The sequence below is a fragment of the Pan troglodytes genome, chromosome X (genome assembly GCF_028858775.2).
Source record: "Pan troglodytes isolate AG18354 chromosome X, NHGRI_mPanTro3-v2.0_pri, whole genome shotgun sequence".
Taxonomy (NCBI): domain Eukaryota; kingdom Metazoa; phylum Chordata; class Mammalia; order Primates; family Hominidae; genus Pan; species Pan troglodytes.
Window position 1 is genome coordinate 98,465,811 of NC_072421.2, and position 17,147 is coordinate 98,482,957.

At 39.9% G+C, this 17,147-nt stretch overlaps 1 protein-coding gene and 1 pseudogene across 1 annotated transcript in view; both read right to left on the reverse strand.

Moving 5' to 3' along the window:
* Positions 1-2,995: 2,995 nt before the first annotated feature.
* On the reverse strand, positions 2,996-4,251 carry LOC112206857 (heterogeneous nuclear ribonucleoprotein A1-like; annotated as a pseudogene).
* XKRX (XK related X-linked) overlaps positions 4,151-17,147 on the reverse strand; it is a 40,792-nt gene continuing 27,795 nt past the window's right edge. Inside the window, exon 4 of the mRNA XM_009439318.5 lies at positions 4,151-4,289. Within this exon, the coding sequence (XP_009437593.1) occupies positions 4,250-4,289 (40 nt within the window). The 3' untranslated portion in view covers positions 4,151-4,249. The remainder of the gene's footprint in view (positions 4,290-17,147) is intronic.

The window sequence follows — 17,147 nt, forward strand, 5'->3', positions numbered from 1 at the left end:
TGAAGGTGAGGTAAAAACAGAAAGATTTGTAGCAGGGGCATCTGACAAGAATTAATAGTTAGAATGGGATACTGCAGCAGTGGACTTTGAAAAACAGGAGTGCATTGGGCATTTGGAGGTGGGCTGAAGCCAAAGTGGGTGCCCAAGTGGGGAAGCTTGGAGATGCATTTGATCCATCCAACAACGCCCTCCCCTGACCTACTGAATCAGAATTTTCATTTTAGTAGGACCACCAGGTGGTTCATACCCATATTAAATTTGAGATGCTTTGTCCTAAGGTGTCTGCAACTCACAAGGGCTTAAAAACTACTGACTTAAGCAGGTTTGGAAAAAGATTAAATAGAAAAAAGTTGGAACCTGATCTCAGAAAATTGTTAAATTAAATTCTTTCTTGTGTTCATTTAAAGATTTGTCTTTTACGAAACAGTTTTTAAAAATCAACTTTTCTCTCCTCCTTTGCTTAAATCTTCACAAACCACAAACAAGCTTACTTTCGTTATTGCAGGAAAAACCTGAATTTACTTGGATAAACATCAAAGGTTCCTGTTAGAGTCCTCTTTTGATCATTCAGAAGATATGAAAGCAAACAATAATCAAAAATCCCCAAGAGACTTTGTTTAGATATCAATTTGTCTTAGTAATTGTCATAAGTCATATAAGAGCTGGGAGGCAGCAGGCAGGAGGTCATTAGGTTCACCACTCAATTTTCAGGCAGGTCAGAACTCGAAGTGGACAATTCTCTTTTGAAAAACCTCTGAGGAACAAAACAGCCATTGCTCTGACTTAAAGCTCTTACATTCAGAAATCTCAGCTAGAAGTCAGTTTAGGGCTGGGCGCGGTGGCTCACACCTGTAATCCCAGCACTTTGGGAGGCCGAGGTGGGCGGATCACGAGGTCAGGAGTTCAAGACCTGCCTGGCCAACATGGTGAAACCCGCCTCTACTAAAAATATAAAAATTAGCTGGGCATGGTGGTGGCACGCCTGTGATCTCAGCTACTCAGGAGGCTGAGGCAGGAGAATCGCTTGAACCCAGGGGGTGGAGGTTGCAGTAAGCTGAGATTACGCCATTGCACTCCAGCCTGCGTGACAGAACAAGACTCTGTCTCAAAAAAAAAAAAAAAGAAGAAGAGGAAATCAGCTTAGGCTGTGTGCAGTGGCTCACGCCTATAATTCCAGCACTTTGGGGAGGTCAAGGCGGGTGGATGACCTGAGGTCAGGAGTTCATGATCAGCCTGGCTAACATGGTGAAACCCCGTCTCTACTAAAAATACAAAAATTAGCCAGACGTGGTTAATACCTGTAGTCCCTGTAGTCCCAGCTACTCGGGAGGCTGAGGCTCGAGAATTGCTTGAACCTGGGAGGTGGAAGTTGCAATGAGCTGAGATCGCACCACTGCACTTAGGCCTGGGTGACAGAGCCAGACTCCGCCTCAAAAAAAAAAAAAAAAAAAAAGGCGTCAGCTTAGTTCCCTAGTCTTTTCTGAGCCTGTTAATCTAATGGAAGGGATCACCCTTTTCTGTCTCATAGGTGGTCCAGCCAGGCCCATTAATGTGTGCCTATCGGGCCTGAAAAGAGCTAGCCAGGCTGGAGAGAGAGCAGGTGATGGACAATCTTTGAGTAAAGATTGACAATGTGTTTCTGTCTTGGAACTAACCTCTCTTCACTCTGATTTTTGCTACCATTAAGTAGTTTCCTGGTAGTACAAGAAGAGAGAAAAAAGGCAACTGTGGGAGAGAGGAGTATTTTATTGTTTTATAATTGGTCTCTTAGATAGGTGTAGTTTATTTCAAAGGGGGAAAATGAATGTCTTTAGGAGTTTGAAATAAGCTGTATTTTCTCAGTGGAAACTTGATTCTACTGGATTTTTTAGAGACTCAGTTGGAGAACAAAGTGAGTGTTCATTCAATGTTCATTCAACATTTATTAAATATTTAATTTTGAACAGGCATTATGTTAGGAGCTAATGATACAGAAGTAAGTAAGACGAACAAGTTTCTTGTCCTCAAGGAACTTATATTCTGGTGGGAGGGACAGATAAAAACAACTGAAAATAAAAGTATTTCAGGTAGTAATGAGTGCTATGAAGAAAACTGAAACAGGAAAGGGAGTAGGGAATGATGTGTGTGAGGTAGAGAGGCTATTTTATTTTATTTTTTTCCTTTAATGGAAGCCTATCTTTATGCTCATTAAAATGCTTTCTGATATGGTCATTTTTAAAAGGCCGCCCAAACACTTCATATCTGTGGGTTTATGGAGCAGCATTAGCCAGCAGCTAGTTTCTATTCCTGGTAGAGCTTTGAACTTGAATTGTGATAGAAGCATTCAACATAATCAGGGGTAGTGGGTAAGGAAAGTCCAAATCTCTGCCAGCCCCAAATCCATAGAGTTGTCATTTCATTCAAGAGAATTAAATTGTTTATTGATTACACATGATAATAGATGATACACAAGCTTCATTCCCATCTATAATTTTATCTGGTACCATTATTCAATTTAGATATATTGCATAGGATGTGCCAACAATCATTTTTATAACCAATAATTCCATGATTTTGCTTGGGTAGTCCCTTTTAATGGTGAACTTCAGGTCACAACAGTAACTATCAATTCAATTACACCAAGGTTTCTGAAGACAATGGCTTCTCCACCCAAGCAGGTTGTATGTAAATTCCAAATAGAACCTGGCATCACCCTGAAGGAATTCCAACTTCACACTGCTGGGGAAATTTACCAAGATGGCTTCAGAGTAGACTAACTTTACACAGCACATTAAAAAAAAAAAAAGACATTTATTCAGCGTCACGATCAGACTATTACATTTAGCAATCAACAATATGGGTGCAAGGAAAAAAATCTACATTAAAACCCTTTGTTGAAATGCTTTACACTTTCCACAGAACAGAAACTAAAATAACCTGTTACACAATTAGTCACAAATACAGTCCTCAAGTTTTTTGCCCATACACATGAATATTTGTCTAAAATATGTCTTCTTTGTAGCAGCTAGGCCCTGTCACCACTGTGCTTGGCTGAGTTCACGAATCTGTTGCAAACTGCAGCTTCCCTGTCACTTCTCTGGCTCTCCTCTCCTGCTAAGCTCTGTTTCCTAATTAACATCTTCTGCCACTGCCATAGCTACTGCTGCTACTGGAACCACCATAGCCACTGTGGTTTGGTGGTTTGGCAAAGTATTGGCCTCCACCACCATAGGGGCCAGAGCTTCTGCCCCAAAGTTTCCTCCCTTCACGGGTCCAAAATTTGAAGACTGACTGTTGTAATTGCCAAAATCATTGTAGCTTCCACCACCTCCAAATTGCTTCCATCATTACCAAATCCATTATAGCCATCCCCACTGCCACCATATCCACCACCACCATGGCTGCCACCAAAGCCACCACGACCACTGACGTTTCCTCCATGACCAAAGTTGTCATTCCCACAGAAACCACCTCCACAACCACCACCAAAGTTTCCAGAACCACTTTGACCTCTTTGGCTGGAAGAAGCACTAGCCATCTCTTGCTTTGACAGGGCTTTCCTAACTTCACAGTTGTGGCCATTCACAGTATGGTATTTCGGAATGACAATCTTATCCATGGAGTCATGGTCGTCAAAGGTTACAAAGGCAAAGCCCCTTTTCTTGCCACTGCCTCAGTCATGATTTCAATCACTTCCATTTTTCCATGCTGTTCAAAATAATCTCTTAGCTGATGTTTTTCAGTGTTTTCTTTAATGCCACCAACAAATATCTTTTTCACAGTTAAGTGGGCACCCGGTCTTTGATAATCTTCTCTTGAGACAGTTCTCCTTGGTTCCACAACTTTTCCATCCACCTTGTGTGGCCTTGCATTCGTGGCTGCATCCACCTCCTCCACAGTGGTGTATGTAACAAACCCAAAGCCCCTGGAGCGCTTGGTGTTTGGATCTCTCATTACCGCACAGTCTGTGAGCATTCCCCATCGCTCAAAATGGCTCCTCAGGCTCTCGTCGGTTGTTTCAAACCTCAACTCTCCAATGAAGAGCTTCCTCAGCTATTCGGGCTCTTTAGGAGACTCTGACTTAGACACGACGGAAGGGAGAAGAGAGACTTTAATGATGCTTCTTTGTTGGCATCCACAGGCAGAAAGGAGCAAGCTGACAAACGTATCTGGAGAGGCTATTTTAAATAGAGTGATCAGGGAAGTCCTTTTTGAGAAGGTGGCATATGAGATAACATGTGTATGCTGAGACGGGAACAGCCAGGCTTCTTTAGGGTTCTAGACAGAAAGACTTGCCATGTACAAAGGACCTGAAATGAAAATCAGCTTAGTGTGCTAGAGGAACAGCAAGAAGGCAAGAGTTATATGTTGAATTGTGTCTCCCCAAAAATTCATATGTTGAAGACATAACCTCTAGTGCCCTAGAATATGACCTTATTTGAAAATAGGGAACTGGCTGGGTGCAGTGGCTCATGCCTGTAATCCTAGCACTATGGGAGGTTGAGGTGGGCTGATCAAGTGAGGTCAGGAGTTCAAGACCAGTCATGGCCAACATGGTGAAACCCCATCTCTACTAAAAATACAAAAATTAGCCGGGCATGGTGGTGCGTGCCTGTAGTCCCAGCTACTCGGAAGGCTGAGACACAGGAATTGCTTGAACCCGGGAGGTGGAGGCTGCAGTGAGCTGAGATCGCACCACTGCACTCCAGCCTGGGTGACAGAGCAAGACTCTATCTCAAAAAAAGAAAAAAGAAAAAGAAAAAGAAAAAAGAAAATAGGTACCTTATAGATGCAATTAGTTAAGATGAGGTCATACTGGAGTAGGGTAGGCTCCTAATCCAATATGACTGTGTCCTTATAAAAAGGGGGCAAGTTTTTTTTACTTATTTATTTATTTATTTTTTAAATTTTTTCAGAGACAGGGTCTTCCTAGATCATCCAGACTGGTCTCGAACTCCTAGCCTCAAGCAATCTTCCTGCGTCAGCCTTGCGAGTAGCCATGATTACAGGTGTGAGGCACTGTGCCTGGCTAAAAACACGGAGAATGTTTGAATGCAAACATGCACATGGGGAGAACACCATATAAAGATGAAGGTAGAGATCAGGGTGATGCTTCTATAAGCCAAGGAATGCCAAAGATAGCCAGCAAACCACCAGAAGATAGGAGACAGGCATGGAACAGATTCTTCCTCACAGCCCCCAAAAGGAACAAACCCAGGCAGATGTGGTGGCTCACACCTATAATCCCGGCAATGTGAGAGGCTGACGTGAGTGGATAGCTTGAGCCCAGGAGTTTGGGACCAGCCTGGGCAACATGGTGAAACCCCATCTCTACAAAAAATACAAAAATTAGCCGGGCGTGGTGATGCATGCCTGTGGTCCCAGCTACCTGGGAGGCTGAGGTGGGAGGATCACCTGACCCCAGGAGGTCGAGACTGCAGTGAGCCATGATTGTGCCACTGCACTCCTGCCTGGGCGACAGAATGAGACCCTGATAAGGAACAAACCCTGCCTCCAGAAGTATGAGGCAACACATTTCTGGTATTTAAACCACTCAATTTGTGATACTTTGCTATGGCATCCCAGCAAATGAATACAACCAGAGTTGCTGGACAGAAGTGAGGGTAGGTGGGGAGAGGTAAGTTCAGAGAGGTAGATAAAAGTCAGATTACCTAGGGCTTTGCAAATGGACCTAAACTCGTTGTTTTTGGTAGATTTAGGAAGCGTCTGAATATTAGAGGTAGGCGAGGGCCATAAGTCACCTCTCCTACAACCTCCTTACTAGGTAGAATATTAAAATGAAAGTAATTGTCAGACTGAATTCTACGACACATACAGTTATTAGCAATCAGGGACCAAAACAGTCACACAGTCTTTCCTTGTAAAGTGGGTCAAGTATAGGTTGGTGCAAAAGTAATTGCGGTTTTTGCCATTAAAAGCAATGACAAAAACTGCAGTTACTTTTGCACCAACCTAATACATGCTCTGATCTTTAGGAACTCCAGCAAGTCCTTTGCATAAAAAATCCACATGAAATAGTTGGCCTAATATTATGGTAACAGGATCAACCTATCTTCTGGTTGGAACAGGAAAATCTTCTATTACGTGATACTATTTATTTATTTTATTTATTTATTGCTGTGTTACAAATTACCCCCAACATGTAGTGGCTGAAAATAACATTTATTATCACTAGGGACATCTAGCAAGCTGGCTCTATATAGGATCACACAAAGTCTGAGGCCTAGATGCCATTCCAGAACATGCTGAACTGTTGGGCTGGCTTGCCAGATTTTTATCTTTTATTCATGCAAGCATGTACCTTCATACATGGACAAAATTTCTAGCCATTGCACATATGTTTAACAGAATTCATTTCACCAATGAAATATTATTTCTTACGTCCTTTATACTAATTAATGGACTCTCTGGTACAAGATTTCCTCCCCTGAGGTTCTGTGAATAGAATTTAGGGGTGCTCTTTGGACTTTGATGGGAAAAATTACACCTTTATTTTTATTCATTTCTAATTGAATGTAGTCAACAAATTACAGTCTTATTATCAGTGTCTGCAACTTTCTCACCAACATATATCAAAAATATTTTCATATCACATTATAGCTGTTGCAAATATCTCATAAGATCAGTTATGCTCATCACTATTTAAAAATTGTGATGATTATAGACCTGCTCTAGATCATGCTATTTGCTAGGTTAATAAAAAAGAACACACAATATTGTTAAAATGTCCATGCTACCCAAAGTGATCTACAGAGCCAATACAATCCCTATCAAAATTCCAAGGACATTTTTCACAGCAATAATAATAAAAAATACTAACATACACATGGAACCACAAAAGGCACAGAATAGCCAGGGGCCATCCTGAACAAAAAGAACAAAACTGGAGGAATTATGTTACCCGACTTCAAATTATACTGCAGAGAGATAGTAACCAAAACAGCATGGTAATGGCATAAAAAAGACATATAGACTAAGGAAACAGAATAAGAGTCCAGAAATAAATCTACACATTTATGGTCAATTGATCTTTAACAAAGGCACCAATGGGGAAACAGCAGTCTCTTCAATAAATGATTTTGGGGGCCAGGCATGGTGCTCATGCCTGTAATCCCAGCACTTTGGGAGCCCGAGGCAGGTGGATTACTTGAGCCCAGGAGTTTGAGACCAGCCTTGGCAATATAGTGAGACCCCATCTCTATTCATAAAAAAGGGAAAGAAGGAAAGAAGAAAGAAGAAAGAAAGAAAGAAAGAAAGAAAGAAAGAAAGAAAGAAAGAAAGTTAAAAAAATTAATGGTGTTGGGAAAACTGGATATCCACATGCAGAAGAATGAAATTGGACCCTTATACTATATTTAAAAAAAACTCAAAATGGATTAAATACTTAAACATAAGGCCTGAAACTGCAAAACTACTAGAAGAAAACATAATTTAAAAGCTTCTTGACATTGGTCTAGACAATAAATTTTTGGATATGACCCCAAAAGCATAAGCAAAACTAGACAAATAGAATTGCACTAAACTAAAAAGCTTCTGCACAGCAAAGGAAATAATCAACAAAGAGAGACAATCTACAGAATGGGAGAAAATATTTGCAAACAGTATATCTGATAACAGGTTAATATCCAAAATATGTAAGGAACTCAAACAACTCACTAGAAAGAAAACTAATAACTCAATTAAAATAGCTTGAATGAATGAATAAGACCTAGTATTTGATAGCAAAACATGCTGACTATAGTTAATAATAATTTAATTGTATAAGTAAAAATAACTAAAAGAGTATAATGGGAATATTTGTAACACAAAGGTTTAATGCTTGAGGGGATGGATACCCCATTCTCCATGATGTGATTATTACACATTGCATGCCTGTATCAAAACATCCCATGTGCCCCACAAATATATATACCTACTATGTACCCATGAAAATTAAAACTAAAAAAATTTAAAATAAATGTAAAAAAAAAATTAAAAATGAGCAAAGGATCTGAATAAATATTTTCAAAAGACGACAAACAAGTGGCCAACAGGGATATAAAAAAATAATGTCCAACATCGCTAATCATCACAGAAAGGCAAATCAAAACCACAATGAGATATCACCTCGTACTTGTTAGGATGGCTACTTTCAAAAACGGGAAAGATAACAAGTGTTGGTGAGGGTATAGAGAAAAGGGAACCCTTGCATACTGTTAGTGGGAATGTAAATTAGTACAGCCATTATGAAAAACAGTAAGTGGTTCCTCAAAAAGTTAAAAACAGAATTACCATATGATCTAGCAATCCCAATTCCAGGTATATATCCAAAGGAATTGAAATCAATACGTTGAAGGCATACCTTTGCTCTCAAATTCATTGCAGCATTCTTCACATTAACCAAGATATGGAATCAACTAAGTGTCCACCAGTGGATGAATAGATAAAGAAAATGTGGTATGTATGCACAACAGAATACTATTCAGCTTTAAAAAAAGAAGGAAATCCTTTCATTTGTGACAACATGGACAAACCTAGAGGATATTACACTAAGTGAAATAAGCCAGGCACAGAAAGATAAATACTGCATGATCTCACTTATGTGTGGAATCTTGAAAATTTGAGCTGGTAGAAGCAGAGAGTAGAATAGTGACTACTAGGGACTGGGGTGGGAGAAATGGAAAGATGTTGGTCAACATGTACAAAGTTTCAGTGAGGATGAATCAGTTCTGGAGATCTATTGTACAGCATGGTGACTATAGTAAATAATAATGTATTATATACTTGAAAATTGCTAAGAGAGTAGATCTTAAATGTTCTCACCACACAAAAATGGTAAGTATATCACTGTTGGTGAGGATGTAAATTAGTACAACCTCTACAAAAAAACAGTATGGAGATATCTCCAAGAACTAAGAAGGGAACTACCATTCAATCTAGCTATCCCACTACTGTATATCTATCCAAAGGAAAAGAAATCATTGTATAAAAAAGACACCTGCACACATATGTTTGTCACAGCATTATGTGCAATAGCAAAGACATGGAACCAACCTAAGTGTCCACCAACAGTTGATTGGATAAAGAAAACGTGGTGGCAATACACCATGGAATACTACACAGTCACAATAAAGAACAAAATAATGTCATTTGCAGCAACATGGATGCTGCTGAAGGCCATTATCCTAAGTGAACCAACACAGAAGCAGAATATCAAATAGTGCATGTTCTCACTTACAAACAAATGGCACACATGGACATAAAGATGGGGCAAATAGACTCTGGGGACTCCAAAGGAGGGAGAGTGGGAGAGGAGGAAGGGGTGAAAAATTACCTACTGGGTACAATGTTCAATATTTTGGTGATGTGTACACTAGAAGCCCAGTCCTCACCATTACACATTTAATTCCCATGTAACAAACATACACATGTACTACTTGAATCTAAAATAAAAATTTTTAAAAAAGTAGGCCGGGTGCGGTGGCTCATGCCTGTAATCCCAGCCCTTTGGGAGGCCGAGGCAGGCGGATCACGAGGTCAGGAGTTTGAGACCAGCCTGACCAACATGGTGAAACCCCATCTCTATTAAAAATACAAAAATTAGCCCGGCATGGTGGCGCATGCCTGTAATCCCAGCTACTCAGGAGGCTGTGGCAGGAGAATTGCTTGAACCCGGCAGGGGGAGGTTGTAGTGAGCCGAGATTGTGGCACTGCACTCCAGCCTGGGCAACAGAGCGAGACTCTGTCTCAAAATAATAATAATAAGTACGTGAGATAATTATATTTAAATTAGCTTGACTTGGTCATTTCACAATACATACAGATATCAAAACATCATGCTGTACACCATAAATATATACAATTTTGTCAATCATACCTTAATAAAGCTGAGGGTGAAGAAGCACATGTTAATGTCATAAATTGTATCTTTAATATTTTGATAACTGCATTTGAATGCATTTATGTGTTTTTCAGCCTGTGGTGTAACCATAGCTCATTGCAGCCTCCACCCCCGGGGCTCAAGCGATGGCAGGGGAGTAATCAGCCTCCCAAGTAGATGGGACCACAGGTGCACAGCAACATGACCAGCTAATTTTTAAATGTTTTGTAGAGGCAGTGGGGAGGAGTGGGATGGGATGGGGGGGTGGTCTTCCAATGTTCTTCAGACTGGTCTCAAACTCCTAGCCTCAAGCAATCCTGCCGCCTCAGCCTCCCAAAGTGCTGTAATTACAGGCTTACACAATTGGTTTTGATTGTAATCCTATGTATTTTATTTTGGGTATTAAAAGCATGACTCTGAAATGGGTTCACCAGTTGGCCAAAGGGGACTATGGCAAAAATAAAGTATAAGAATTTCTGAGTTAGTGCAAGTTCAGATAGGAAAAAGTGAATATCCTGGGGTATAATTACTTCTGGGATGTAAACACCTGAGTAGGATCTTTCAAATAATAACTAATCACTCCTGAGTATGTATTCCTGATTAGGATAATTCGGATGTTAACTAACCACCCCCAGAGTGTGGATTAAAACTAATTAACAATGAATTGTAAAAATTGTTTATCAGTATGAATAAACATTACCGGTTTCTCCTCCACTTCAAAGTATATACTAAATCCACCCCTTCTTCCTACCTCCACTGTCCCCAGCCTAGGCTGGTATTTCAAAAGATCATTTCATAGACAGACACAATATTTTGTTAAATAATTAATTCATGAATCCAAAATGTCATAGGTTGTAAGACTCATCATTCTTTTCTGCACCCAGAAAGAAAATTTGCTGTTAATTAAATTATGACATATTATTAATGGTAAAATTCATCCTAATTTCAGAGGTGATTAAAAGTGAAAAAGATATGCATTTTAGAATAGATGAAATAACGTATATCACACAGCTGGTACTGAAGCATTTTGAAGCAAATTATAAACAGTATACATTGCACATATACAGTATAGCATGGTAAGGAGTTTGAATTTGATTTTCTTCACACTTAGGTAAAGTCGACATTTCCGTTCTGAAGCCTACTGACCTGCCACAAGATGGCGAGAGCTCCAAGGAGACACAGGGAGAGGCAGCGAATGGAAGTGAAGGCCAGCACCACAGGTGAAAGATCAACAACAAAAACAATGATGGGTCTGTCTTGCGGGGCCTCCATTGGGTCTATTTCAATGTTGGTAATAATGAATAGAAAGCAAGCACTTCAGAGAAGCAGAAAGATGAACATCTGATGTTCCATTCTGCCTTGTGTATACTGGGGTATACCCTCCAGACACAGGTTCATGGGCAAGATCACTTGGTTAGTGTAGACAGCTGACAATGTAGACTCATTAGCAATCAGGCTGTCAGGGCTGTTTAACATGTTTCAGAACCTTCCTCAGCCACAGGCAGCCAGGCAAACTTGAGAAGTGGCTCATAACAAGACAAGGCTTGCCACAAAGGGTTGCTCATTCCTGCTAGGCAACCCATTTGTTTTAAGCACAGGGTATGTAATAGGAAAAATAATAGGATGTGAGCTGTGGTGTATTTCTGTGGGATGAGTGGTGAGGGAGGTGAAGTCTCTCCCAGGCCATAAAACTCAGAGTTACCAATTTGGTCCACACTGGCTCTGTGGAAAGATATAAAAAGACCTGGATTCCCTCACACATTGCTGCTGGGAATGCAAAATCGTATAGCCCATTTGGAGGGGAACTTGTTAATACATAGAGCAATCTCACTTCCTGGAATCTATTCCAAAGACATACTGGAAAAAAATGCAGAATGACATATGCCCAGTGCTATTTATTGGCATTACTTATAATATTAAAAGACTGAAAAAACCCAATATAACCACATAATGGAGTAATACACAGTTGTAAAAAGGAAAATAATTCTCATATATTCACATGGAATGATCTCTGGATGTATGAAGTGAAAAAAATCAAGGTAAAGAACAGTTTTTATCATGTATCATCTTTGTGTACAAAAAGGGAAATACACACATACATGTGTGGTTATACATATATTTGCTTATATTTTTAAATAAGAAACATTAAAAGTATGAACCACAATCTTACAAAACTGGGGGAAGGAGGGAACAGGATGAAGTAATAGGAACGGAAGCTAAATTTCTCTGGATGTATCTTGTTAACTAGTTTCATCTTTGGAAGCATAATTAAAAATAAAATTAAGTGACCAGGCACAGTGGCTCACGCCTGTAATACCAGCATTTTAGGAGACTGTGGCAGGAGGATTGTTTGAGCCCGGGAGTTTGAGGCTGCAGTGAGCCGTGATTGTGCCACTGTACTCCAGCCTGGGAGACAGAGTGACACCCTATGTAAAAAAAATTATTAGAAAAAATTTTTAATAATATTAACTCAAAGGGAAAATAAGAATCAATCCCAAAAAACTAAAAACAAACTGAAACAAATGAACTTCACTGTTTATCAAGTTGGTGGCATAATCATACAAATAGAATACCTTCAAATTACTTTAAAACAATATTTTGACCGTACATCCCTAATGATATATGATCTAAGGACAAAATGAAGCACAAAGAAATCTTAAACTGCTTTCCATAGTCTTAATGTTAATAGTAATATTGGTATTGTTATTTTTAAATTATTATTGGTTTGTTTAGAATTAAGCAAATAAGTATGAAGTTAATATACTTAGAAACAAAGATTGTCAGGGTAAGAGAAAAAAGACACAAGTACAAGATAAAGAAATTGGGTAAAACCCTGTACCATTAAATTTGAATTGGAAATAGCTTTATAAACTCATTATATTTTTCACATTTAAAAATATCTTTTTCGGCCAAATGCGGTGGCTCACACCTGTAATCCCAGCACTTTGAGAGGCCAAGGCACGTGGACCACATGAGGTCAGGAGTTCGAGACTAGCCTGGCCAACATAGTGAAACCTGTCTCTACCAAAAAATACAAAAATTAGCCGGGTATAGTAGCATATGCCTGTAGTCCTGGCTACTCGGGAGGCTGAGGTAAGAGAATCGCTTGAACCGGGGAGGTGGAGGTTGCAGTGAGCTGAAATCACATTACTGCACTCCAGCCTGGGCAAAAAAAAAAAATCCCACAAATATATATATATATATATGTGTGTGTGTGTGTGTGTGTGTGTGTGTGTTTTTCCTAGTTCTTTCTACTGAAAAGCCCAGAAGCAATGACAAATCAACAGTAAAAAAAAAAAAAAAAAGACCTTTAGCACCCAGCCTTTGGTCTTTCAATACCATTTCCCACTGAAGGAGTCAGAATCCTTTGGAGAAATTGCTATCCGGGTCGGGGTCAGTAAATGTATGAGATGAGCCTAGGACATCTTGCAGCAGAAAGCAAGGAAGCTATCAAAGATTACTGGGATTCTGTCAAAAAAACAAGGAACCACTTTGGAGGGGATTCTACTGGCCAATGATAAGACAATTTGTGCATAAAAATAATGAAGGGACATCTGGTTTTGGCTCAGGCATGTTACGAGTGGCAGTGCTGTCCTTACACAAAAATTAAAAGCCGAGGTCACTAAAAATGGTGGAGTAGATAATTCCAGGGTTCTGTCCTCCATAAAGGTAACTAATAAGCTGTCAAACTGTCAGAAGCAACTTTCACAATACTCTGGAATCTAGTCAACAATTTACACTAACCAAGGGAAAGTTTAATGAATAAAGAAGCTGCTACATTGTAATAACTGAAGACTCTGGCATTTAAAATTGCCTGTCTGCTGTCCTCACTCACCAGATCAGTAGCACCTATGAAAATGGCAGCCTACATTCTTGGTGCAAGTTGCTTTTGCCAGAGGAAACAATACAGACCTATTCTCATTGTGGATGTGTATTTTGATCTGTCTGGTGACTCCCTGAAGGAAGGGTGCAAGGGCTTGCCTTTTTTTTTCAACTGACTTGAAATGTTCCAAGGTCTGGGGCAGCTTACTGGGAAGATTTGCCAAAAGCATTTCACAGCAGCCTTGGCAAGAGATAGCACTTAGGACAAGCAATAGACAGACTGAAAAGAATGGGAAGGAGGAGGCTAGGAAAGGAGATACCGAGGGGAATAATGGATTTCAAAAGCTCCCACCTAAACAAAAAAAAAAAAACAAGAAGGCCATGCACATGCCCAGGGTTGAACACATGCTCTGTAAAGGTTTGAGAGAATCTTAAGCTTTCATGGGTGGCTGACCATCAGACTCCACACAAGCAGGACATGAAGTCTGAGGCATAGTTGCAAATGTGTTGGCTAAGCATTGAAGGACTACCCCCCCAAAAAGAGCCAATCTACAAGGCTTGGAAGAGCATTAGTTTCTTTTTCTCTTTTCTTTCTTTATTTTTTTTTTTGACTCCTGGCATTAAGAAGAAAACTTCATCAAAACACTTGCTGACCACTAAGCTAATGGAACACAGACTTCATGGCCACATGTAGCAAAGAAATCAGACTTTAACAAGTAGTTTAGAAAAGTCACTAAACAAACAACAATCCACAACAAGCAGAAACAAAAATCCTGCAATAGAGAAGAATCCGAGTTCCAGAGTTCCAACTTTTAATACTCAAAGTATCCAGTCTTCTACAAAAAAATAATGAAACATGCAAAGAAACAAGAAAGCATGGCCCATATGTATACAAGAGTAAAGAAATGAATGAAACTGCTCCTGAGGAAACCCAGGTAGTGGAATTACTAGCGAAAGATTTTAAATAAACTGTCTTAAGAGAATACTAAGAACAGGCTGGGCGTGGTGGCTCATGCCTGTAATCCCAGCACTTTGGGAGGCCAAGGCAGGCGGATCACTTGAGGTCAGGAGTTCCAGACCAGCCTGGCCAACATGGTGAAACTCCATCTCTACTAAAAATACAAAAGCTAGCTGGGTGTCATGGCACGGGCCTGTAGTCCCAGCCTCTTGAGAGGTTGAGGGGGGAGGATCACTGGCGCCTGAGAGGCAAAGGATACAGTGAGCCGAGATCATGCCACTGCACTCCAGCCTGGGTGACAGAGTAGGACCCTGTCTCAAAAAAGAGAGAGAGAAATTGAGAAAGCCCATTCAAATGGAAAAGGAAGAAGTAAAATTATTCACAGATGACTTGATCTTATATATGGAAACTTCTAAAGAATCCACAAAAGCAATTCGAACTAACAAACAAAGTTACAGGTTGTAACCTGTTGTGCTGTGTAAGATCAGCACAAAAATTCAGTTGTGTTTCTATGCACTAGAAGCAATGTAAAAGTGAAATTAAGAAAACAATTTCATTTCCAATAGCATAAAAAATAATACATAGGAGTGAATTAAACCAAGGAAGGGCAAGACTTGTACAATGAAAATTATAAAACGTTGTTGAAAGAAATTAAAGAAGACCTAAATAAATTGAAAAATATCCCATGTTTATGATTGGAAGATTTAATATTAACATGACAATACTACTCAAAGTGATCTATAGATTCAATGCAATCCCTATCAAAATCTCAGCCATCATTTTTGCAGAAATGGAAAACATGAATGTAAATTTTAAACGGAATTGCAAAAGACCCCAAATAGCCAAAATAATATTGGAAAAGAAAAACAAAACTGAAAGGCTTGGCCGGGTGCAGTGGCTCATGCTTGTAATCCCAGCACTTTGGGAGGCACAATCTCAGCTCACTGCAGCCTCAACCTCCTGTGCTCAAGTGATCCTCCTACCTCAGCCTCTGGTGTAGCTGGAACTACAGGTGTGCACCATTAGTCAGGATAATTTTTTATTTTTTGTAGAGATGGGGGTCTCACTATGTTGCCCAGGCTGGTCTCGAACTCCTGGGCTCAAGTGATCCTCCTGTCTTGGCCTCCCAAAGTTCTGGGATTACAGGTGTGAGCCATCACACCCAGCCCCAGTCCTTATTTTTTCACTAATATTACCTTTCCTCTCCAAGCTACCTGGACTCAAAATCTCAGTTGTCTTTGACAATTACTTTTTCTTGTCCTCAAGTAATAAAGAATGATCATATCCATAATTTAATATTTGATATCATTTTAAGAATGTATGTCCTGGCAGGGCATGGTGGCTCACACCTAAAATCCCAGCACTTTGCAGAGCCGAGGTGGGAGAATCATTTGAGCTAAGGAGTTCGAGACCAGCCTGGGCAAGATACCGAGACCTCGCTTCTGTAAAATTAAAAAAAAGAAAAAAAAGAATGTATGTCCTACTGGTTTTCAAAGACTGAATCTATCATATATATAAAAACACCTTAAGGGGAAGGGGGGTTTGAGAATGTAGGACCTCTGGCCCCTATCCTCGAGACCCAGCTTCACAATCTCCTTTTTTTTTTTTTTTTTTGAGACGGAGTCTCACTCTGTCACCCAGGCTGGAGTGCAATGGTGCAATCTCGGCTCACTGCAACCTCTGCCTCCCGGATTCAAGCGATTCTCCTGCCTCAGCCTCTCGAGTAGCTGGGACTACAGGTGCGTGCCACCATGCCCGGCTAATTTTTTTGTATTTTTAGTAGAGACGGGGTTTTACTGTGTTAGCCAGGATGGTCTCGATCTCCTGACCTCGTGATCTGCCCGCCTTGGCCTCCCAAAGTGCTGGGATTACAGGCGTGAGCCACCGCACCTGGCCCACAATCTCCATTTTTAACGAGCTCCTTAAGTAACTCTGATGTACACCAAAGTTGGTGCCATTGGTTTGTGTGTATGTATCTATCTATATACATATGTGTGTATATATCATGTGTCATAAGTGTAAATAATAAAGAAAGAATAATGGGAGAAAAAGCCCCAAATGTAAGCAGTCTATAAGAAATTCACTTTACATTTAAAGAATTAGGTTAAAAATTAAAGAATGAAGATATACCATGCAAACACTAAGCAAAATAAAACTGGAGTAGCTATATTAATTTCAGAAAAAAACAGTCTTTGAACAAAAGAGGCATTACATAATAATAAAATGGTCAATTCTCCAGGAAGACATACCATCCTAAACATGCATGCAACAACAGAGCCTAAAAATCCATGAAAGAAAACTAGTAAAACTGATAGGAGACACAGAAAAATCCACAAGTGAGAGATTTCAATACCCCTCTTTCAGTAATTTAAAGATCAGACAGAAAATTAGTAAGATACAGATGACCTTAACAGTACTATCAACCAATTTGACCTAATGGACATTTACAAAACACTTCACCCAACAGCAGCAGAATACATTCTGCCTAAGTGCACATGGAACATTCAT